The following is a 25,449-nucleotide window of genomic DNA, read 5'->3' as shown; positions in this document are numbered from 1 at the left end:
ATGCGAGGATTATTATTATTATTATCTAATTTTTTTGCTTTATTGGTTATCCACATGTATTTCTTATCCTTGATAAACACTATGATTCATGCTAACAAGTGTATACAGTGCAATATTTTGGGCCTATCTGGAATCTTTGTGTCACCAATGTCAAAATTCTGAAATTACATGACGTGTCTTGAACGAGTGAGAGTCCTGGGTTCGATTCCCATGATGGGCGAAACGTTGTGCAACTTTCCTTACTCTACATTGCCTGTTTACCCAGCAGTAAGTAGGAGCTTGATTGTTAGTCGAGTGGCGGATTGCTTTTCCGGGGGTAATAATTCCATCAAAATAAATAAAATAACTTGGTCACTCAATCCACAACTGTTTGTGGGACACTGCGATGTGCAATTGGCTGCTGTGTTTCACCCACAAAATATACAGTCAATTTACTTTACGATATATTCTGTGAAGCGCTTTGGGACGTCCTCCCGACGTGAAAAGCGCTATATCAAATGCAAGGATTATTATTATTATTCTGTGAAACGCTTTGCAATAGTGAAAAAATGTCACAGCTTCATACACATTAACAATAATAACGATTGTTTGATACAGTGGGTTGTTATATTTGTACTCAATGTTTCATAGATGAGATTGAAGCCATCCTGAGAACGATAAGCTCTCAAGAAATCGCATGAGTAGGATTCCAAGGCTTGAACAATTTATCGATAATGATTGAAATCAGGGACATATTGTCTGCTTAACGCACATCTGGCCTGCATTATACAGACAGCTGGAGTTCATGGGACAAAATTTGGTTGAATTTTTCATGAGATTTTGAGCTGAGAACACAAGTGTTTCAGGAGATTGTAAACGAGCAAATTAGTCTGTTTATTCCTTCCGTGCGCAAGTTACATCCTTAAAAAAGCAAACCGCTTCCCGCCAGTTTTGCACCCGTCGACTCAAGTTTTGTAATCACCATTTAGTAATACTTATCCTTACATTTCGCAGAGCATCTCGCACGTCAGGCGAAAACCTCCAAGCGTTCCACAAGGTAAAGCGTAGGAAAGTGTGTCATTGGAGGGCGCATTTACCCACCCGCGAGGTGTTCGTTTAAGCCCAATTTCACTAATTTTCCCCCCCGTTCATGTAAAAGTAGGGATTTTGCACCTTCTGCAATACGCTTCTTAAACCTAGAGGTGGCACTCACCGAAAAAAACATCACAGGAACTGGACTGGGTCCATACGCCCAAATATGCAAAAACCAGAGGGTGTGTGAAAACCACAGGGCAAGAAAGTCAAACCGAGAGTGGGAGGAGGGGATCGGATTGTGCAAGTGGTTGTCTAAGGCCAAAGGCCGTTGTTGTCGGGGGGGGTTTGTTGTTTTTTTTGGTGCCACATCCTCAGTTCGAGCCCAGAGTCCAAGCTGCAGAAGCAACAGCTGTGTGTGTGCCGGGGAGCAGGAGTGAGGTGGTTGGGAGTGAGGTGGTTGGGAGTGAGTGAGTGAGTGAGTGAGGACTGGAAGTACCTGCGCTCAGAGTCTGGAGAGCATGAATTTCCTTGTGGAGACGCTGCGGGTTCTGCTGCTCTCTGTGTACTACGCTCTGGAAGCGCTGGTGCGGCTGGTGGTGCCGCCGCGGAGGAAGAGTGTGCGGGGGGAGATCGTGCTGGTGACCGGGGCCGGCAGCGGCATTGGTCGGCTGCTCAGTCTGCACTTTGCCCGCCTGGGCTCCACGCTGGTGCTGTGGGACATCAACAAGGAGGGCAACGAGGAGAGCGGGCGGCTGTCCCGGGAGCAGGGAGCCCCCAGGGTCTACACCTACCTGTGTGACTGCAGCCAGAGGGCTGATGTGTACAGAGTAGCCGACCAGGTGAGGCAGTCAGCAAAACTCACTCCCTCTCTCCTTTATAATAGTCATAATCCTTGCATTGGATATGCACCCAACCATAATAATAATAATAATCCTTGCATTTGATATAGCGCTTTTCACGTCGGGAGGACATCCCAAAGCGCTTCACAGAATATACTGTAAAGTGAATTGACTGTATATTTGTGGGCGAACGCGGCAGCCAATTGCACACAGCAATGTCCCACTAACAGTCGTAGATTGAAAATGACCAATTTATTATTGTTTTTGGTTTTGGAGGGATTATTATTAGGCTCTGTGTGGAGTAAGGAAACTTGCCCAAGGTTTCGCCCTCTGCCTGGAATTGAACTCAGGTCTCTCGCTTGCAAAGCGAGTGCTCTAACCACTGAGCTACAGGACTCCACAAGTCTGCTTGCCTGCTTTCTACACCCAACCATTGCCTGCTTTCTACACCCAACCATTGCCTGCTTTCTACACCCAACCATTGCCTGCTTTCTACACCCAACCATTGCCTGCTTTCTACACCCAACCATTGCCTGCTTTCTACACACAACTGTTGCTTGCAGCTTTCGTTGGAAAATTGTGAATGTCACTCCTAACCAGAAAACTACAGAGCCGCCAACTTAACCACAGTGATAGGGAAAATACTGGAATCCCATCATCAGGGATAGAGTGACTGAACACTTGGACAGGTATGATCCAGTCAAAGAGAGTCAGCATGGGTTTGTGAAGGGTAGGCTGTGTCTGGCTAAACTAGTTAAATTTTTTGAGGAAGTCACTAAAATGGTGGGTAAGAGAGTGTCTATGGATCTTGTTTATTTGGACTTTCAGAAGGCGTTTGATAAGGTTCCACACAAAAGATTGTTAGCGAAAATGGAAGGGCATGGAGTCAAAGGTAACCTGGTGACCTGGCTTAGTAATTGGTTGGGAGGCAGGAAACTGAGAGTAGAGATAAAGGGAGTGTTCTGGGATTGGTGGGATAATAATAATAATCCTTGCATTTGATATAGCGCTTTTCACCTCGGGAGGACGTCCCAAAGCGCTTCACAGAACACACTGTAAAGTGAATTGACTGTATATTTGTGGGCGAACACGGCAGCCAATTGCGCACAGCAATGTCCCACAAACAGTCGTAGATTGAAAATGACCAATTTATTATTGTTTTTGGTTTTGGAGGGATTATTATTAGGCGTGTGGAGTAAGGAAACTTGCCCAAGGTTTCGCCCTCTGCCTGGAATTGAACTCGCAAAGCGAGTGCTCTAACCACTGAGCTACAGGACTCCACGGGGGGCTGTACTGGGACCCCAGCTATTTGCCATGTATATAAATGACTTGGATGAAGGAATAGAAAGTATAATTTCCAAGTTTAACTTTCTCTGCTCCAAGAAGAATAATCCCAGTTTTTCTAGCTCTCCACATAACCAATGTCCCTGATACCATTCTCGTAAATCTTCAAGGCCTTGATATCCTTCCAAAGCGTGGTGCCCAGAATTGAACACAATACTCCAGCTGAGGCCTAACCAGTGACTTATAAAGATTTAGCAGAACTTCCTTGCTAGCGTTCCTAACACGCCACCCTTATAACCTTGAACAAGTTGATACAAAGCCAACTATGTATCAGCATTACTGCAAGTCAGTACATTCTATAGTACACAATAATAAATTGGTCATTTTCAATCAACGACTGTTCGTGGGACTCTGATGTGCGCAATTGGCTGCCGCGTTTCGCCCGCAAACATACGGTCAATTCACTTCACAGTCTATTCTGTGAAGTGCTTTGAGACATCGAGAAGACGTGAAAAGCACTATATCAAATGCAAGGATTATTATTATATTACACCCTTAAATGCCTGCTACGAAAAGAATTAAACGCCAAACATCTGTTTTACTTGATTTTCAGGTTAAGCATGATACCCGCCTTCTAAACCATCCCACTTCAACCCAGGCAATAAGTTTACATTTGTTCCAGCTCATTTATTTTACACCAGCTGTATAAACTAACAGAACATACCTATTACATCTAAACTTTGCACTTAACAAAAAGTAAAACCACTGGCCTATCACCCTACTGTAGTTATTTATTGCTATCCAAGCCATTTTGCTTCAAGTCATAATCCAAGCTGTGTGTGCTGAATTGTTGGAGGTGCCATCCTTCAGATGAGGCGATAAACCTAGGTCAGGAGGGCATTAAAGATCCCATGGCACTATTCGTAAAGAGAAGGGGTTTGTCCTGGTGATCTGGTCAACGATTCCCCAAATAAAATTGGTCACTCACTCCATTGCTGCGTGTAACTGGCATTTACGCTTAACAAAAAGTAAAACCATTGACCTACCACTCTACAGTACATTTCCACTGTTTCGCCTCTCCCTTGCCTACCAGTAGGGACATTGCTGTGTTCAAATTGGTTGTGTTCTCTTACAAATATAGTCATTTTACTCACAGTAAATGCAGTGAAGTGATTTGAGTCGTTTTTGGTGATGTGTTAAGGTACGTTTATCAAATGCAGGGATTATTATCTTCAGCTATGTTAACTTTGTCAAAAAAAAACTGCCTTAAACTTTTCAAAAGAACCTAAACTTTATATTGTGTATAATGTACAGTAAACTCTCCTCAAAAACATAATCTTGTTGAATACTTTTGCTGTTTGCATAGCCAGTAACTTACAGTAATGTTTATTCAGTGACCTGCATTATTTGCATAAACGATCTTTGTTCATTGATATTACACTGGACATTGATTCTGAGTCCAAGTCAGCATTTAAAAGATAATTGGATAAACACTTCAAGCAAAATAATCTAAAAGGTTATGGGGGAAAGGAAAGGGATTAGAGAAGATAACAGAGAATTAGCAGCAACACAGCAATGACGAAGTATGAGAGAAGTCACTCATTAAATGAAAGTTGGTTTACTTAAATTTAATTTACTTTTTATATTTTCTCAGACAATCCTTATTTTATCTAAACAGATGTGGCATCCGGAAAATTACACAAGTCTCTGGCATTGGATGCTCTTGTAAACAGTGTGTGCTGTATTCTTTATGTTTGTACTAAGCCCTTTATATTTGTACTAGTGTCAACTCTCCCACTGGAGCTGTTGAACTCTTTTTCTTTAAAATGTAGTGTGTCCAATTACTTTTCTAACTTTCTCCCCACAAGCGTATATCTCACTGCTCGTCATCTGGCCTATCTCTGGCTGGGGTGGTGTTCCATGGGAGATTGTTGGTCTCCTTGTAATTGTTCACTGAGCTATTGTGAAATCTTGACTAATTAAGCAATGTCTGGTCCTTGAGCAAAGAAGGCTGCTTTTCTCCGCCTCCAGCTCTCCCCCATTGCAGCCAGATCTTTCCTTCATGCCTTTGTCACCTCTCGACTTAATTCTTTAGTCCTGTGCTTGTTGGGTTTTTTAGCTTGATCCTCTAATCTTATCCAGAACTCTGCAGCCCATATTCTCTCTCAGGCTCTAGGCTCCACAAGCTTATCACCCCCATGCTTGCCAGATTCCACTGGCCCTCTGTTCCTTAGCAGATTGATTTAAACCCTCACCCTGACTTTCACATGTTTCCTTGCCCTGCCCTATTTCTGCAATTTTATCCAATCCAATTCTCCTCCCTCCACCTCCACAAACTCAGGCCTACTGCATGTTGCATTCACAACTCCCCACCCCCATTTTTGATAGCTTTCAGCCAAGTGCCACCGCTCCCTGGAACGGAGTCTCAAACCTTCCCTGTTTCACCCACTCCCTCATTGTTTTCAAAAGCCTACTAAATACCTACCTCTTAATCTTGCTTTTGGTCATTTCTCTCATCCATGCTTTATTTTCCATCTTGTTCCTGTTTGCACTCATTTGTAAATCACATTGAGATGTTATATTTTGTAAACCATATTTTAAAAAAATTGAACTTACCACAATTCCTGATGCTGGTAGCACTGGAGAAGCTTGTTGGATTAATTTCTCTGAGGAGTGTATCTGTTTTAGGATTTTGTTATTCTTGCTCAGCTTGTTTCTGAACTCAAGTCAGGGCAATCTGGCCAGGGACACAATACCACATCCAGGGATATTCCACAGAAATTGGGGACATGTGGTATTACACTATCAGTGGAAGTTATTGCAAACTCTTGCTTCAATAACCATTTGTTATAAGGCTTTCCACATTTCAAACAACTCTCATTGTGAAAGAAATACTCCCAACTTCATCCCTTTTACTTTCATGGGGTTTCATTATTAGAACTCTTGCCTTTCCTCATAACTCCAGTTGTAAGTTAGTTACTGTGTATATGCAGGGCAGAATGGCATTGTAAAATCACTGTTAATGATTTAAAATTCAAAAGACAATTGCACAATTGTAATACAGAGGGAGGGTTATTTCATTGATCAGTCATAAATAAACAAATTCCTTTGTACAAAATCACCAAACGTAAATGTATGCATCTCTCTCTGACTTCTCTTTGTCTTTCACTCTTACTTTCTCTGACTTTCTCTCTCTTCCTGTCTCTAACCCAACTTTATACACTGTTACACTGTACATGTAACAACATACTTGTGTTCTGCATTTCACATCTGATACTGTCTTGGAACTCCTCAGGGTTAGTGTAGAACATCAAAGCGAGAGGTGGTGAGAAGGAGATGAATGAAGGGGATGGGGAGCAGACAGCGAGAGTTCCTTGGAGCTGAATTGGCCCCAATGTGACGTGTTTGGCAATGGAATGTCATAATCAAAGGAATCCTCTGTGGCAGTCTTGGTTGTCTAGTTCCTGAGCCAGGCAGGTCCACAATAATCCAGGGCCAGCCTGGTTCATTAGCAGGACTTGGAAAGACAGACCAGTCCCTGGGGCAGAGATTCTACTCACTCAGTTCCTGTTAACCCCACAGCAGACTCTTGCTTCAACAGCCATAACAGGTAGGGTGGTCCCAGCTAGACAAGCAATGGGAAAGCTTGCCAGGCAGTACTCTCAATGGCAAGATCATGAAATTAATGAGCATTTTCGCCACTTTTTTATTATAAGGTGAAGCGAGAAGTTGGAGATGTCAGTATCCTGATAAACAATGCAGGTATTGTCTCTGGAAAGAAATTCATGGATGTGCCAGACAACTTGCTGGAGAAAACTTTGGAGGTGAACACTCTGGCCCATTTCTGGGTAAGTACAGTACTCTACTGCCAGTTTTTAGATGATGTGAACCAGAGATCAGTAATTTTATTTAATGAATGTATCTAGCCAATAAATAATTGCATTGAAAATATTAAGGTGATAAACTACCTGGGTTCATCTCAGAATAAAATTAGGTGTCTGCCTGGCTCAGTTGGTCACACCTCTGAGTTTGAAGGTTCTGGGTTGAAACCCCATTTTGGGTCTTTGAACTCATAATCTAGGCTGCCTTTCCAATTCAGTGCTTGGGGTTCTTTGCATTATCAGAGTTTCTATTATATGGAGTCAAGGAATACACTTCTGTCTCTCTACTCCCGGTTGGTATGTGTTGATACTCAAATGTGCAGTATCACTAGAGCAGTGTTCTCCAATAGAATTTGTTGACTAGCTGACACTGTGTGTGACTACACCAACACTGTTTTAGACACATGCACTAATTTTAGTAGAAAACATCTTACATACACTCACACAATACAGGTAAATTGTACTTCACATATACATCTACCATCATTCAGGGTGAAACTTTGCTGTCTTTGTCTCTCGCCAAAGTTTGGAATTCTTTGGAAGTTTTGCTCTTCTCTTTATTTTTCTTTTGTGAGATGTACCAGACCCACCCTTGCTCTCCATGCAGAGTGTGGTTGGATGCTGTTTGCCATTGGCCATGACGTGCCGTGTTGGAGCTGCTTGTTATTGGCTGGGCTGGCTTTCTTCTGCTGGCCTGGAGACGTTTTTCCAATTGGTCAAGCTCCCCTCTCCATACAATATTGCTGGGGCTTCCATGCTGTTGAAATCTGATGTTTTCACCTTTGTTACACACCAATAAGCAGTAACCAATCAAGTAAATACAAAATAAAATGTAAAATTAACTTTCACATCTGGAGGACTTCCGAAGGCGCTGGACACACCTTGGGATGTTTGTTAAAGCACACACAACGTTCAAAAAACACTCTCACACTCTGCTTTTTGTCTTACCTTTTTCCCAACAAGCACAGAAAAAGGTGAAAGTGCACAGTATTGAGATCACGTACTCAATGACTGTGTCGATGACTCAGTTTTTTTTACTAATCAAAAATACAATTTTGTCACACATGGATTCCCAATTTGCCTCATGTGGCTGGTGATTCAGGTATTGGACAACTCTATGTTAGTGCATACAGCATTCTGGTTGAGTTTGTGAAATATAGAACTAGAAAGTCCAATGAGGAAACATTGGGGAGAGCATTGGAGAAGTCAACCTTGGAGGAGCCAAAACTAAACCTGTCTTAGTGTTTCATAACTTCTTCCAAATTTAGCTAGGTTTATCTTCTTGCCTACTTTGTTCAGTCTTGATGCTGTAGTGTACCATGAGTAATAACTTTTAAAGTACCTGTAATGATTTTTTTCACCATAATTACTTGTTATTTGGTGGCAGAGGGTCAATTGAAATACAGAATTGTATGCTATTTTTAAGCTTTGAGGATGTGCACACATCTTGCTGATTGACTCACAACATGTGCACTCATAGATGATATCTGTAATGGTGCATAGATTACCCCAGCATGATGCTGAGGCAGCATACATGTAATATGTACATGCAATGTGCTTCAGGGTGCATTCTTAGTACACTCGGGTGTTACCTGGTGCCAGAATTCATATTGCTATGATAAAAAGCACCACTACTATCACTGAAGAGCAGGTTATTCTGCCTCCCCCTCCAATTATCCCTTTTAATCCTTGACCCAATTAACTTTCTTGAAGCAATGGAACATTATTTTCTTTCTTCCCCCTCCAAACCCAAACCATTTTCAGACCCATTGCAATTTAGATTTTCCTTTGTTTTCCTGACAATGCAGACACACATAGACTCCAACGTCTCCTGCTACACAAGTAACACAATGTTTTCCATTCTCTGTTCTTCTCGCCAGCTGGATCATAACAGATCGGTTGGTGCCAATAAGCAATACATTTGGAAAGTGTTACTTTGTGAACATCCAATTTACACAAGGGAACAGGCAGGGACGAACATGGCTGTTTTAAGAATATATATATATATATATAATTTGCTTAAAGCAAACTCTTGTGGTTTTAATTGTCATAATTTTACATTTCATTGATGACCTTGTTGTGATCATCAGACCTTTTAAAATTTCAAAGCGACTCCCGATGGATATTTACTCAGTATGTTTACTCAGTAATGCACCATAAACTCAACAATACAAATGAAATATCAGCTGCAAATGCAACAAGAACAACAAATTACATTTGTATAGCTCCTTTCACGTTGGGAGGATGTCCCAAGGTGCTGGACAGTCAGGGTTTTGGAAAGATTATAACACATCGCAGAAGACTTGTCGGATGGAAAAACATCTCTAATGCACTAATGAGGTTTTATAACGTTTTTTATAACGAGTATAGAAGAGTGAAAATACTGTACCCTTGGTTAAGTTAAAGAGTAATTTTGAGGATTAACTGTTTTTAGACCTACAAAGCATTCCTGCCTGCAATGATCGCCAGCAACCATGGCCACCTGGTCTCCATTGCCAGCTCTGCGGGAATGATTGGAGTCAACGGCTTGGCAGGTAGGACTCGGCTCTGTAATCTGCTATCCTTTTGAGCATTTTCATCATTTCAGGTTGAATATCACAAGAGGGAAGCATGTGTCTGTTTAGCACCAAACTGCTCATATTTTAGGTGTTTTTCAACCTATTTTGTCTGTCACATGTGTTTAAAGTTAGATTTTTTTGGGTTGGGATTTTGTGCATTTGGGTGAGTGACAGACACACACACACATACACTCAAAATCATGTTCAAGAATAAACAGAATAACTTGCTCTTTAGTAATAGTAGCATTTATTCACATTTAATATTACATAGGGCTCTGTCCTTGCTCCCCTCCTCTTCAATACCTATATGCTCCCTCTTGGTGACATCATTCGCAAACATGGGTTCAACTTCCACATGTATGCGGATGACGCCTCTCTGCCTCAACCCTTGACTCCAGAACCGCTGCTGTCCTGACAGAATGTCTGTCACACATCAAATCCTGGATGTGAGCTAATTTTCTACAGTTGAATGTCAACAAGACCGAGACTCTCTTGATTGGCTCCTGTCAGTGCCTCCTCACCTCAGGCACTGACAGCATCACCATTCATAGTTGCAAACTCCACCTTATTAAGCCAGTTCGGAACCTTGGGGTCTTGTTTGACCCTCAACTATCCTTTATTATTATATAATAATAATAATAATCCTTGCATTTGGTATAGCGCTTTTCATGTCTTCTAGACATCACAAAGCGCCTCACGGAATATACTGTAAAGTGAATTGACTGTATATTTGTGGGCGAAACGCGGCAGCCAATTACGCACAGCAGTGTCGCACAAACAGTTGTGTACTGAGTGACCAAATTATTATTTTTTTTGTTTGGTATTATTATCATCCCCAGAAAAGCGATCCGCCAATCGAATAACGACCAGGTTCCTACTTACTGCTCAGTAAACCGGGGCGTGTGGAGTAAGGAAACTTGCACAACATTTTGCATTGCTGGGAATAGAACCCAGGTCTCTCACTTGCGAGGCGAGTGCTCTAACCACTGAGCTACAAGACTCCGATGCATTCAAATTCTTATTTTTATATTAAAATATGAATTTTATATATGACCTTGTATCGGAATTTGAAAGAAAAAAAACACTTGAAAGCGATTCTAGATAGTATTAGGCCAAGCTTTACAACTTACAAATGATTGCTCAGGCAATTTGGCACCATGTTCTTTCCAATCCTGAAACATGCAAATTGTATTTTTAAATACCTTCCTAGCTATTAAGAACAATGTATTTTATTTACTTATGGGCTTTCATAATTTAAGAAGAACCTGAGCCAATCTGGGTATCAAAACAATTGAGAAATAGTGTATAAAGTCATCAGAACTTTAAGCTCACAGTCCAGGGCTGATACTCCATTGCTGAAATGCGGGAATGTTACCTGGGTTTGATTACTGGCAGGGCAAAACGTTGGACAAGTTTATTTACTCCACAAGCTTCTGTTTACCTAGCAGTAGGTAAGAACCCAGTTGTTAGTTGATTGGCGGATCGCTTTTCCGGGGGTAATAATTCCTTCAAAAATAAATAAAAATAACTTGGTCACTCAATCCATGACTGTTCATGAGACACTGCTGAATGCATTTGGCTGTCGCAGAGAAAATGACTTGAGAACCTGATGTTAATATATCCAGTGTGCATATCTTCTATAATGTGTGTTAGCATTTAAAAAAGATAAACTTGAATGCAATGTGCTCACATGCAAATGTGAATTAAACATTCTTGCCTGTATATTACTTTGATAGTTGACACAAAAATCAAAGTCCACGTATAGTCATTTCTGGCTATTCAGCACTTTGGCCTGGAGGATTGATGCTTGTTCATATATAACAAGAAATTCATCTGCTTTTGAGATATTACATTCAGGTTTACCTCTCAGGTGTTGATCTACAGGGAGGTGCAGTAAACATTAAAACAAACTGGAAATGTTACACAAATGCATTTGAAAGAGATAAACTACAGATTACAGCCTGGAATCCTGCCTCAGCATGAATCAATTAGTGTGAAATATAATGAAATTCACATTATGTTAATCTCTTTAAAATTTCCCTGAACAGCCGTATTCCTTTAGGTATTAAAACTGACTTTAGCCTTGATGAAACCGATTAGTGTGGGCTTGTTAGTGAACAATCATTGCCTTTCCACAGATTATTGTTCGAGCAAGTTTGCAGCACTTGGCTTTGCTGAGTCTATTGCCATGGAGCTACTTAAGTTGGGAAAGAATGGTATCAAGACCACAATTGCCTGCCCGTACTTCATAAACACTGGCATGTTTGATGGCTGCCAGACCAAGTAAGTAGAGAATTGATTTATTGGATGTGGAATCTGTAACTTAAACACTATTCTCTCAAAGCTTAATAATATATAAATGTACAGTATTTAAGTGTGAGACTTTAATGCTATGGCACTTTGAATCATTTTGCAGTGACATTTTCACAATACTACCAATTAATCGGAATTGCATCTGGTGAAAGTTGAAGCTTGTGGTGCACATGAGATGTAATTTTAAGTGGCAAGTGACAAGTGTTTTAAGACCTTTTATAACCATTAAAAGGTTTACATATTATTAAAATGTGAATCGACTCAAGTCCGAAACACTGATTGTCCAGCGCCTTTGGTTTCTGACCTAACTTTCAAAAGTCCCATGTAAAAAGCATTAGGTCTTGAATTAATCCTGAAACACCCTGCTTGGTATTCCTCTCGATAGTAACGCAGATTCATATATGTTATCCCCCACATTTCTCTCTGCCTACTTTCTGATCCATTTCAGAAGTTCAAGTTCACCCACCTTCATCCTTCTCCCATTCACGTGGTAAACTGATGTCCTCCTTGGCATTGTTTTGTTCTAAAATTTTGTGTTTTTCTAAGTACTTCATTTTTCACTACAATTAATTTAACAAGCAGAGATATTACACACATATATCTACATAATATATACATATATTATATACAGTGTATATTTGCAAGTAAGGATTTCAGCCTGGCTCAGTTGGTAGCACTCTCAGAAAATCTTGTGGATTCAAGCTTCCTGTTGGGATTTGACTATCCAGTCTTTGTTTCTACATCGCTATATTTCAGAGGTGCTGTTCTTCGAGCTAGACATTAACAACAACAACAAGATTACATTTGTATAACGCCTTTCACGTCGGGAGGACGTCTCAAGGCGCTGATTAACCCAAGACCCCAAGTCCTGTTCTTCACATGGATGTTAAAAGATCCCACAGCACTATTCGAAAGGAGAAGGCAACTTCTTCTGGTGTCCTGGCCAACAGTAGTCCAGATAAATTGGCCCTTCACCTCAGGATGCTTGTGGGACATTGCTGTGCACAAAATAGTAAAAACAATTGCTACAAGTAACTACTTACTGTTAAGGGCTTCAGTATATTGTGACATGATAAATGGCATTAATATAGCACCTCTCACGTATGATAATGCCTCACAAACACTTACAATGTATGTTCATTAAAATGCATGTCCAAAACATCCCTGAGCACAGGATTTTATCTATTAGAAAATAATCTGTACTCAATTTTTGTGCAGGTGGCCCCTTCTTCTTCCCATTTTAGATTCACATTACGCTTCCAAAAGGATTGTGGATGCCATCTTACGGGAGCAAGTGATACTTGTGATGCCACGTAGCCTATACATAGTGATCGCTTTAAAAAAGTAAGTCCAAGTCTTATCTTCGCTAGAGTTTAAATGTATTTGTTAGAGCATGAACTAATAAATCTGTCTTATTGCAATTGTTATTTAATACAGTAAATCTCACGTAAGTCATATCAGTTGGGACCATACATTTAATATAATTGATGCACAGTATGAGTTATGTCAAACTTGAATAGAATATAAACTCTTGAATCAGACTTGGGCAGACGTATGACTTCGGCGATTGTATGATTTATACAACAACAACAAGAAGATTACATTTATAAAGCGCCTTTCACGTCAGGAGGACGTCCCAAGGCGCTGCACAGTTGGGTCATGACCCGAGCAGGGGGGAAATGGTCAGGGTGAGGGGAGGGAAGGGAGGGAGCAAGGAGGGGGGAAATGGTCAGGGTGAGGGGAGGGAAGGGAGGGAGCGAGGAGGGGGAAGAGAGTCGAGAGGGGAGCTGAAGGCACGGTCAAAGAGAAAGATTTTGAGACCGGCCTTGAAGGAGGAAAGGGAGGAAGCAAGGCGAAGGCACTGGGGGATGGAGTTCCAGAGCCTGGGGGCTGAGAGGCTGAAGGCCCGACCACCGATGGTAGGGCGGTTGGGGCGGGGGACGTGGAGCAGACCAGAGCCAGAGGAACGGAGGGTACGGGCAGGTAGGTAGGGGGATAGTAGGTTGGAGAGGTAGGAGGGAGCAAGGCCGTGAATGGCCTTGTAGGTGAGGATGAGGATCTTGAAATCAATCCTCTGGGGGATGGGGAGCCAGTGGAGGCGAGCGAGGGTGGGAGTGATGTGGTCCCGAAGCCTGGTGCGGGACAGTACACGAGCTGCAGAGTTCTGAATGACCTGCAGCTTGTGGAGGGAGGTGGCGGGAAGGCCGGCGAGGAGAGAGTTCCCATAGTCCAGCCTTGAGGTGACAAAGGCGTGGACCAGGGTTTCAGCAGCGTGAGGGGTGAGGTAGTGCCGTAGTCTGGCGATGTTCCGGAGGTGATGGAAGGCGGTGCCAGTTGTGGTGCGGATGTGAGGGAGAAAGGACAGCTCAGGGTCGAACAAAACGCCGAGGTTCCTGACTGCCTTTGAGAGGTGGAGAGTGCAGCCTTGGATGCTGATGGTGTCAGCGCCTGAGGTGCGGAGGCGCTGACGTGAGCCAATCAGGAGGGCCTCGGTTTTTCGCACGTTGAGCTGAAGAAAGTTGTCTCTCGTCCAGGACTCGATGTCGGACAGGCAGGCTGTCAGGACATCGGTGGTCGTGGAGTTGAGAGTAGAGGAGGAAAGGTAGAGTTGGGTGTCATCCGCATACATGTGGAAGTTAACTCCATGTCTGCGGATGATGTCACCGAGGGGGAGCATATAGAGGGTGAAGAGGAGGGGACCGAGGACAGAGCCCTGAGGGACACCACATGAGACAGTACGGGGGGTGGAGGAGAAGCCATTCGTCGAGACAAAGTGAAGACGGTGAGAAAGGTACGACCTAAACCATTCAAGGACAGTGCCTTGAAGGTTGAGGTGGGAGGACAAGCGGTGGAGTAGGATAGCGTGGTCGACCGTATCGAATGCTGCCGATAGGTCGAGGAGGACGAGGAGACAGAGGGAGCCCTGGTCACAGATGGTCAGGATATCATTGGTGACCTTGACCAGGGCAGTTTCTGTGCTATGGGCAGCACGGAAACCTGACTGAAGATCAGACGTGTGCAAGTTTTACTGTAATATCAATTTTTTTCTCTCTGCATGAAAATCACTGTTGTGCAAATAACCAATAAATTGAGTGCTGTGCTCCTGTACTGCTGCATGCATGATGGATTAGAAAGTGAAGGGTGTGCATTCTTGCATTTCAATTGTACGATTATTCAGATCATACACACTGTTTGCAGTCCAGTTGTTAGTGCAAAACAGTAAATGGCAAATTAAACCAAATTTCCAATCTTAGTGCCGTGATGAATTGTATCAAATGGAAGTCTTGTAGTCTTGAGACACAACTCTTTGACCATACTTTCAGACCCGTTTTTCTCTCGTTCTCTAACCCTCCTCACCCATCCCCTCAACTGCTAGCCCGGGCTTCCAGTCAGTTGTATGAAATTCTTTAAGATTTTTTCCCAAAGTGAAAGGTACTATATAAATGTAAATTGTCATTATTGTTGTGGAGTCCTATAGCTCAGTGGTTAGAATGTTTGCCTCCCAAGTGAGACATCTGGGTTTGATTCCTGGCAGGGCAAAATGTTGGGCAAGTTTCCTTACTCCATACACTTCTGTTTACCTAGCAGTGAGTAGGAACCCGGTTGTTAGACGATTGGCGGATCGCTTTTCCGGGGCTAATAATTCCTTAAACAAAATTGGTCAGTTCAATCATGATTGTTTATGGGACACTGCTGGGCGCAATTGGCTGCCTCATTTTGCCCACAAAATATACAGTCAATTCACTTTACAGTATATTCTGTGAAGCGCTTTGAGACGTCGCAAAGACGTGATAAGGCACTATTTCAAATGCAAGTATTATTATTATTATCTAGTTTGTGTTGCTGACATATTCATGGTACAGTGCTAATTGATCGCTTCTCACCTAATACGGTCTCATCTCTCCACAGGATATCAATCATTCTGAAAAATACTTACAACACTGTAAAAATAAGAAAATTTATCCTGCAGAATTTTCAGTGCACAACAAAATTATGAACATAAATATGCTTTTTCTAAATCGCGTGTATATTAAAGGGTGGGTGGGGAATAGTGACAATTGTATTGATGGTTAGCGCACTAAGGTGTTATATCAAATGTAAGGATTATTATCGAGAGACCTGGGTTCAATTCCCAAGGGGGAAAAATGTTGGGCAAGCTTCTTTACTCTGCACGTCTCTGTTGTTTACCCAGCAGTAAGTAGGAACCCAGTTGTTAGTCGATTGGCAAATTGCTTTTCCGGGGGTAATAATTCCTCCTCCCAAAAATTAATAATAGTAATTTGGTCACTTAATGCACGACTATTTGTGGGACACTGCTGTGCGCAATTGGTTACCATGTTTCACCCACAAAATGTATGCAGTTAATTCACTTTACAGCATATTCAGTGAAGCGCTTTGAGATGTCTCATAGACTTTATCTACGATCAAATGCAAAAATTATTATTAACCAAACAGAGTTTCACATATGTACCCACCCTAAACATGGAAATTTCCCTGTGCCTGGAATGGAGAAATTTCCCTGTGCCTCCCTCCCTGGGTTGGGCTCCTGCTGAAATTTAACAGCTAAAACAGCATAATTTGCCATTAAGTACACTGTGTGACAAGCATCTCATTCCTTGTCTAGTTAGGCCCACCCTACCCGTTACGGCTTTGACTTGCAGGGTTAAGAGGAACTGAGTGGGATGACTCCCTGCATTACTGATCTGCCCTGTCAAGTCTTGCCAATGAACCGGACTGTCTTGACTGTCATCAGCAGAGCCCACGAACATTGCGGACCTCCCCCCGAGGACGTCCTCCAAGGAGACAGCACTTATGGGACGTGACGAGTATGTTCGGCACAGAACTGTATCACTGTCACACAACCCGAAAGATCTCTGCACTTTTATCCCAATCGGTGCCCAACCTTAATTCAATTGTTTCCGATTTGGATAGCTTTTAAAAAAAAAAAAAATTGGCTAGGGGCAGCACGGCCTGGATCTCTCTTCAGTCCGAGGAAATAAATATTAAGCAAAAGAAGAGCTAAAAGCTGCTTGAGGGGTTACTCTGAAACTGTGACGTTCCGCTTATTAGGTGAGATAGCCTGCCACCTGCTGGTTGTTTTTAGCAGGAACATCACAAACTTTCCCCATCATTTCTAGAGAAATCTTTCAACATGTGTTTTGCCAACTGCTTGGACCTTCAGTGGAGTATCAGCCAGACCATAAAAACAGATTTACAAAGAGAACTTTATCAGTGATAACTAACCTCTTCAATAATAATAATCCTTGGATTTGATCTAGCCCCTTATCACGGCTTCGACTGTTCCACTGTTCTGTAGCTGTTAGAATTTACACTTTTTGTATAATGTTAGAATCATAATAGATGTTGCGAACGGCTTAACTTTTAAGTTAAGTGTGGGGGACAACTGGACTAACAGTCATGGGATAGGACACATCTGGTTTTCTCTGTTTTTGAAAGAATAACAGGACAGCTTTGGAAAAGGGCAGGGGGTCACCTCTTATCAGTAAATGACAACACGGCTACAGAGGTAACGGTCCAAGGTACCAGTCGACACAGGATCTCGACTGAGCAATAAGTTGCTAGATTCTGACAGGGCCTGCCAACCGACAGAAGACAACCCTCAAGAATAGCAACTAATGAGCAAGTTGCTTAAACTGGAGGACCTTGGTACCATCCCGGGATACTGATAAGAAATAACCAGTCACTTAAAAGGAATGTACTAATGATCCCACACCACAAAATAATGAGCACCAGATACAGCCCTAAACTGATCAATCCTCTATCTTGGATAATTAGATCAGATAACAGGGGTCTTAAGGACAATGTGTATGTGTGTGAGGCACGTACACCCCATGAGGTGCTCACGTACACCCAGCATGATTTCGACCGGGTGATCTAATGTCCGCACCATAATTGGATGAACATCGGTATAAGAGTTCCGTTAACTTTGTGAACGGGGCCATCCCGGGTCGTGGAGACAAGGATACGGGAGATGGAGCCATCCCGGGCTGCGAAGACAAGGATACGGGAGATGGGGCCGTCCAGGGCTGCGGAGACAAGAGTATGGGAGATGGAAGACTGAGAGCTAGAAACACTAAGACTGAGGATATCAGATGGAAGATTGAAAGCTGTAAGCAAGAAGACTGAAAGCATGAAGAATCAAGCTTGCGTGTTGTAAAGACACAGTGTCGAACTTGAGATATCTACAGTGGTATTATTCTGTTATAAGATCTGTTGATTGTACCGGCCTTTGGTCTGACCCATCGGGATATTGGGGAATAACGAACGAATAATAATAAAACAGTCTGATATCTGGTTAAAGGAATTAGCGTTATTTCCTTACAGATTTGGCTGATTTTATTTTCTAACAATTTGGGGTTCGGCAGGATACTCTGAATTAATACACTCGGTAGTTGACTTGTTTATGAGTCCGGTACGACCGTAACTAGTAAATAGTTGGGACGGTGGCCGTGGTACTCGCAGAAATTAGGAGTCCGGTACGACCGTAACTAGTAGATAGTTGGGACGGTGGCCGTGGTACTCGCAGTAAATTATGTGTCCCGTATGATCGTAACTAGTAGATAGTTGGGACGATGGCCGTGCCTGCAGGCAATTAACCAAGTGTATTAACCCATTGGGATTCTGAGTATTAAAGAACCATTATAATCCATTCGAGCGAGTGTCTCTATTTGGATTTTCTAACATAGCCACTCAAATAAGTGTCTGCAACTAATTTATTTAATGCTTCAAAATCCTATTACATTGAGTAGTGTAGTGGTTAGTGCACTTGTCTCGCAAGCAATAGAATCCAAGTTCCAGAATGAGGCAAAACCTTTAGCAAGTTTCCGTACTCCACCTGCCTCTGTTTACCTAGCAGTAAGTAGGAACTCAGTTGTTAAAGATCAATAGCAAGCTGAAATAGTGGGGTAATCCTGCCACTGTATAAATCATTGGTGAGACCACACTTAAGAGTACTGTGTACAGTTCTGACGCCGCAGTACAAAAAGGATATTGAAGAACTCTAGAAGATACAGAGGAGGGCAACCAAAATGAATGAGGGAATGGAAGAACTGGACTATCAGGGGCGACTAAGTAAATTGGTCTTGTTCACACTGGAAAAGAGAAGATTGAGAGGTGACATGACTGCTGACTTTAAAATTCTAAAGGGGCAAGACAATATACATCATGACAGGCTGTTTCAACAAGTCCAGAGTAGTAAAACCAGGATGTGTTGATCTTTTCAAACACAGATTAGATAGTTTTCTTTTAGGAAATAACATCATGGGATATAGCAAGTAGATAGTTCGGGACATGTGCATGTGACCGTCAGGAAGGTGAAAGCGAACTAGATGCACCTTGGTCTTTTTTTGTCTCGCATTTCTTATGTTCTTATGTTAGCTGATTGGCAGATCGCTTTCCGGGGGTAATAATCCTTCAAAATAAAATTGGTCACTCAATCCATGTCTGTTTGTGGGACACTGTTGCGTGCAATTGACTGCCGTATTTCGCCCACAAAACACACGGTCAGTTCACTTTATAATATATTCTGTGAAGCACTTTGAGACATCTCAACAACATGATAAGGCGCTGTATCAAATGCAAGGATTATCATTATTATTACATAGGAAGCTATTTCCTCTACTTAATATATTTTATGATTTAATATCTTTTGTTTGTGCTGTCCAGTGTTTACAACCTTATTCATTTGGTTTGTTCTTCTAGTCTTGTTCCTGTAAAGATTGGAGTTCTTTTGGCAGAATATTTTGGTGTCATCCATTGCATGGACCAGTTCAAGGGCCATGCTAAGAGCGAATAACAGGAGCAACTTTAAAAGAAACTGATCCTCTGGGTATTAATAACTTGACCACAATGGATAAGTCTGTTTTCCAAATCATTAATGGTTTAATTTCAGTAATATATTGAAATGTTCCTTATGGTTTCAATAACCTTCACTTTATCCCCCCTATCCTTTCCCCCACACATATATAAAACATATGTGTGATAAATATATACTTTGTATGCATTATACACATATTTCAAATCCAGACCATATAGGATGCTTAATTAACCTACACAGGAATATGCAATTGATTCTCTTTGTCACAAAACCTTTGTAGCTAACTTGTTACTTATTATAACAAGAACTTAGATGTGTATTAGGGCCTTCATGTGGGATAGTATCTTGGAGCACTTGAACTCGCGTTATGTTTCCTGTACTGTGTTTGCCGTTGTTCAGTGACTATTAATGTGTTTTTGTTCGAACACAAAACTTAACTAACCTGTCAGAAAATATAATTTTCATTTGAATACTTGGTAGATTAATTTAATATAGAACCAAAGTAGCTGGAGGAATGATGTCCCAAACCAGTTGTCAAATGTTACTTTTACAAGGGCTGGATCTCCCTCACTTCACTTTCTGTTTTGCTGACAATTGGAGAAAAGGAGAAAGAAATACTCTGCTCACAAAAATTGTTTTGCTGTCAGGGTATTTAAAAGCAACTGATCCCAAAACGAGACCAGTGGATTTCATTGTCTACGTATCTGATAAACATTGAAACTTTTTCCTTTATCAATATTTATGTTGGAAAACTAAATATAACATTGTATTCTAGTGTTATGCGTAATACCACCCCTTTTATCTGCATTTTATTCTCTTTTGTTTAATTGCGAATGAAATTAGAAACTGGTTGGGGATTTTATTTTAAGTGTTTCTCTGTGTTGCAGCAGCTTTAAGAATTTACAATTGCAATATGTTCTTCATTTCTTTTTAATGTTGCCTTTCTTCATTGTAATCTCCCTGTGTTTAGAATTTGGAGAAATAGTTGATACATTTTGCCCATCTGTTTCTGATCATCAGTTTGTCGCATCAATTTAGAAATACTTCATTGAGCCGAGATTTATAAGGCCATTTCTCCTCATCAAACGCATTCTTTCCCATTCATCACACTGAGAATAGTTCATGTGTGCCTCCAGAAATGCTGATTTATCACCTCAATAAAAGTACATTTGTAACAGAATTCCTAAATGACTTCCTATCAGCAGACACTGGATTTCTTTGTCAGGTTGCTAACTGTTAAGTAGAGCGTTTGTCAAGACACTTGGGGCCAAAGCACTTGGATGGAAACCTGGAACAGGGCTGCTGTAATGTTCAGTCTCATAACAGTTGACTTAATATAATGTCACCAGCTTTCTGCTGTCCTGCTGTTGGGTATCCTCAGAAGAGAGTTGGTCTGCACGGAGATCGCTAAGTGGTGCTTAGCGCAGTTTTCTGAAAACTGATGAGTAGTCATCCATGTAGATAGTAGTCTGGCCTTGTTTCCACCACGGTTTATTTGTATGTGACGTGTGTCTCTTACAGTTGGGGGAAAAATGTTTCATAATACTGATTTTTTTCTTTGTTTGTTTAGTGCACCTGAGGGGAAACTATACAGATAAACTACTTCCTCCGATGGGGGAATCCAGAATAAGGAGGCATATCTTAAAATTAGAATTAGGCCATTTAGGAGTGAAATTAGGAGGCAGTTTTTCCACTGAAAGGATAGTGGAAATCTGGAACTCTCTCCCCCAAAAGGCTGTGGATTCTGGATCCATTTACATTTTTAAGACTGAGGTGGATAGCTATTTGTTAGGTCGGGGTATCAAGAAATTTGGGGCAAGGGCAGATAATTGGACTTGAGATTCAGATCAGCCATGATCTTATCGAATGGAAGAACAGCCTTGAGGGGCTGAATGGCCTAATCCTGTTTCTATGAAATATGAAATTATCTGGTTGTGTGTTTGTAACTGACTTATTGTTGCACCCTCTTTTATCAGTGTTGTGGGTAGAAAACAAAATACTACTCGTAGGAATTTACAAAAGGCTTCAATTCAATATGGAAATTCTTCATATTGGTATTTGATGTAGAATTAGAGCAGGAAAATCTATGACCTTGTCATGTAATACAGATGTAGCTTTCCTGCACTTCAGATACTAACAATGCCATATTTCCTGGCTCGGACGAGACAAAGTGCAGGAAGAAAGGAAACCAGAATAAATAGTATTTGTACCTCTTAATATCTAAACTAGGAGAGGGGATTCTGACAAAGGGTCGTGGACCCAAAACATTGACTCACTTTCCTTTCTCCATAGATGCTGCCTGACCTGCTGAGTGTTCCCAGCGACTTCTGTCTTTGTAGGAGAGGGGGCAATTGTTTTTGATGTGAATATTGTACTTCTCATGACAAAAATTTAAAGGAGGATATTTTACAAAACTTTATAAATAATATTTTATGTACTATGCTCACATACTGAATGAAGTTTGAATGTTTTCAATACCTCGTTGGAACCAATGAGTGGAAGGGGAGAGAAGCAAACCTGCCTTTCTTTTCCATCCCTGCCCTGCCCAGCAAGAGTCTGGGAGTGAAGAAAGAATCTTAATATATACAGTATATAAATTCTATAAAATGTGAACTTAATATGTCTTGGTACTGTATTTTACTCAGTAAGACATCAGATTCTTTTTCAACTCTGAATTCCAGAAACATGGAAGATGGATGTACACCCTCCGAGAAGGGAATAGAGGACTGTAGGACAGGGGTATTGTTATTGGGTTCTCATTTGCTCTTAGTCAGATCACTGAAGTACAAACATAGCATAGGGTTAACAGCTTAATAGATATTGCACCTCAATGTGAAGGTTGCTCCATTTACGATTGGGACAACTTCCTGTAAAAGTTGGCCTTCTCCCACCTTCACTGTGGTCTTTGATCAGTAAGACTCAGTCAAACTATGCTACCTATCTCACTGATGTTGGCAAGATGTTCATCTATAAAATACACAGTCACTAACTTTACAGTAAATCTTGTGCAGCACTTTGAGATGTCCTAATGTCAAAGGCATTATGTCAAATGCAAGAATTCTTCTTAGTCTTTGACTCGGAAGGTTGTGATTTGACTGTAAGCTACCACTTCAATGCAATGCATTGTTGGAGGTTGCGTCCTGCTAATGAGACTTTAAACTGACGTCCCATTTGCCTGTTTAGGCGGGTGTTAGAGTCCTATGGTACTGTTTGAAAAGGAAGAGGCTCTCAGTGTTCTAGGCACCGATAAACCAGGTAAAATTGTTTGTTCACTTAGTGGCTGTTTGTTGGAATTGGCTGCTGTGTTCCTCAACAAAATACACAGTCGCTACACTTTAAAGTAAAATCCTGTGAAGTGCTTTGAGATGTCTTCCCGACATGAAGGGTGCTGTTGCAAATGTGAGGATTATTTATTATTATAACCACCTATGTTTTTGTTTCTTTGCAGTATCCTTCCTGTGAAACTTGGGATTCTTCTTGGAGATTATTTGGGTGCTTTCCAAATAATGGATAAATTCAAAGGTCATCCCAAGAAAGATTAACGTTTTCCACGCAGTGAATACAGAAGTTTGTTTTCTATATTGTGAAATCGCGTCAGTTAAAATAGTACGATTTGTTTAACAAAGCTTAGCATTTAATAAAAAAGAAATGAAAGAGAGTATGTAATTCTGCAAATCTGAATAAAACAATCTGGAATTCCATGGGTGGTCAACCATACAATATTAATCTATTTTTGACCTTCAGGTGGTGAATAACCAGCTGTGTATTCCCAGGGTTTTTTTTTACGAAAACCGTACATTTTATTCTCTTTCTTGCAACCTAATTTTTCTTACTGGCATTTTTATAAAACTGCAACTTACTGTTCAGTTTATTTTTGGAACAATCAAACGTGAATTTCACATTTGTTGAATATTGTCTTTTAAGCTTTTCCTGTTTCTATTTGCCTTGCCCCACATGTAAAAATGTTTTCATAAATAATCCTTGCATTTGATACGAAATATATGTCACCAAAACGTCTCAGTGTTTTACAGGATTTACTGCAAAGTGCAGTGGCTGTGCATTGGTAGGTGAATATGAGGAAGAGGGCAATGCAAGACTGAGTAATTTTCCCATTGTAGGCTTAAAGCCATTGAGAAATATTAAATGAGACACATTTTTTTCCTTTAGCAGCCTTGTATTGTGCTGATTTGTTAAAGTTAAGGCACTGATGAATAGCCTTGTAATGAGCAGTCAGTAAGCTCTTCAGTACACACACAGTGAAGCATTTATTTTTGCAGTTTGCTTCACAATTGATTCAGATAAAGAAGTAATCTAAAAAAAAGTCAATATACTTTACAGTAAATTCAGTGAAGTGTTTTGAGACACCTTAATAATGTGTTCAGGTGCAATATTAAATGCAAGGATTATTATTATAAAGTGATACCTTCTGAGTGAGAAGCCCTACGTCAGGACTTGAACTCACATAGTTTAAGGTGGCACTCCAATGCAGTTAGGTGGTGTTGAATTATTAGAGGTACGGTCCCTCGGATGAGATGTTAAACCAAGGATCTGTCTGCCTGTTCAGGTGGACGTTAAACATCCCATAGCACTATTCAAAAAGAGAAGTTTCCTCTGGTGTCCGGCCAACAATCCCCCAAATATAATTGGTTGTTAATGTTTCATGGCTGTTTGAGGGACACTGCTATGTGCAATTAGGCTGCTCATTCACCTACAAATGTACAGCCATTCCATTTCACAGTAAATCCTGTGAAGCAAATTGGGACATTCTCCCAATGGGAAAGGTGCTATACCAAAATGCAAGTATTATTATTAATGTTCTCGACAAGAAAGATGGGAAAAATCTAGATAACCTACTGGTCACTGAATAAAGTGTTGAATGGCAACTGTATACACTACAACACATGTTATTGTTGGGATTTATTCAGCACAATATCAACCATTCAAGAACAAAGCAGATAGGACAAACAGCCATTGTGACTGAAGAGTAGACGGATTTTCCAAGTCCTCTCAAAGGGCTTTCAGCAGGAAATTGATACACACTACTATAAGTGGAGATGATGAAAATCTTTCAGTCCCTTAAACTTGCCCGAGAACGTTCAAAGGACATTTTTTAATCTTAGTAAAGAGAAAGTCACACTACCAGCTCTTTAGTAACACACACAAATAAATAACCAGCATTGGGCATTTGGAACTCTGCTCCTGCTCAAGTGGATGTGCAGTGGATTCCTCGGTACCCAGTGAATGCAATGTTGTAGCTGGGAAATATGGATCTTGTTTCATGCGTCAAATTTTTCTACAATTGGAAGAAATTTCAAATTGTTTCCAACAGTAGAAATAGCATTAGATTGGCAGCATAAGAATAGATGGCATCCAGAGACAGGAATATAAGGACAGATGTCTCATGAATATGGTACAGGTGTGTGGTGGGACCACAGAAGATTTGCAGCATTACTCTTCCCAGAAGATGATTTGGAGTGCCCATATATACCACTAACATCAGGCAAAGACGGGACTATAGCTGATAAACCATAAAGTTAAGTTTGAGTGTTAGCTGGTGTGACGGTGATAAACCCTGTCACTGCTTTTTATGGTTATTGCTGCTCAACCTACGTGTAAAGGAGCATATTTTTGTGTGTCTGACTTGGTAAAAGGGTGCCACAATCAAGGGAGCTAACAAGGGCTCGAGTTCCATCCCTAAGTGATAATCGGGGACTGGCCACAGG

General features: G+C 41.2%; 1 protein-coding gene across 2 annotated transcripts; it reads left to right on the top strand.

Moving 5' to 3' along the window:
- Nucleotides 1–1,247: 1,247 nt before the first annotated feature.
- On the top strand, nucleotides 1,248–24,089 carry sdr16c5b (short chain dehydrogenase/reductase family 16C, member 5b). 2 transcript variants are annotated; one of them, XM_007891011.2, is made up of 7 exons: nucleotides 1,248–1,853; nucleotides 6,854–6,985; nucleotides 9,453–9,552; nucleotides 11,715–11,859; nucleotides 13,108–13,233; nucleotides 19,612–19,738; nucleotides 23,175–23,218. In XM_007891011.2, the coding sequence occupies exons 1-6, from the start codon at nucleotides 1,533–1,535 to the stop codon at nucleotides 19,703–19,705; spliced, it is 918 nt and encodes a 305-aa protein (XP_007889202.1). In that variant the 5' UTR covers nucleotides 1,248–1,532; the 3' UTR covers nucleotides 19,706–19,738; nucleotides 23,175–23,218. The 2 variants fall into 2 exon arrangements, with proteins under 2 accessions (XP_007889202.1, XP_007889201.1); XM_007891010.2 differs by lacking the exon at nucleotides 19,612–19,738 and having other exon boundaries at nucleotides 23,175–24,089.
- The last annotated feature ends 1,360 nt before the right edge of the window (nucleotides 24,090–25,449 follow it).

Source organism: Callorhinchus milii, unplaced genomic scaffold (genome assembly GCF_018977255.1).
Source record: "Callorhinchus milii isolate IMCB2004 unplaced genomic scaffold, IMCB_Cmil_1.0 Scaffold2, whole genome shotgun sequence".
NCBI classification, from domain to species: domain Eukaryota; kingdom Metazoa; phylum Chordata; class Chondrichthyes; order Chimaeriformes; family Callorhinchidae; genus Callorhinchus; species Callorhinchus milii.
Note: the sequence above shows the minus strand (reverse complement) of the source record. Positions and strands in the feature narration are given on the sequence as shown.

Bases quoted from the DNA above. Each gene is read 5' to 3' on its own strand.
- sdr16c5b (XM_007891010.2), top strand. From the start codon at position 1,533: ATGAATTTCCTTGTGGAGACGCTGCGGGTTCTGCTGCTCTCTGTGTAC. The intron at 11,860-13,107 runs GTAAGTAGAGAA...ATTTTTGTGCAG, and splicing joins TTTGATGGCTGCCAGACCAA to GTGGCCCCTTCTTCTTCCCA. The intron at 13,234-23,174 runs GTAAGTCCAAGT...GTTTCTTTGCAG, and splicing joins ATAGTGATCGCTTTAAAAAA to TATCCTTCCTGTGAAACTTG.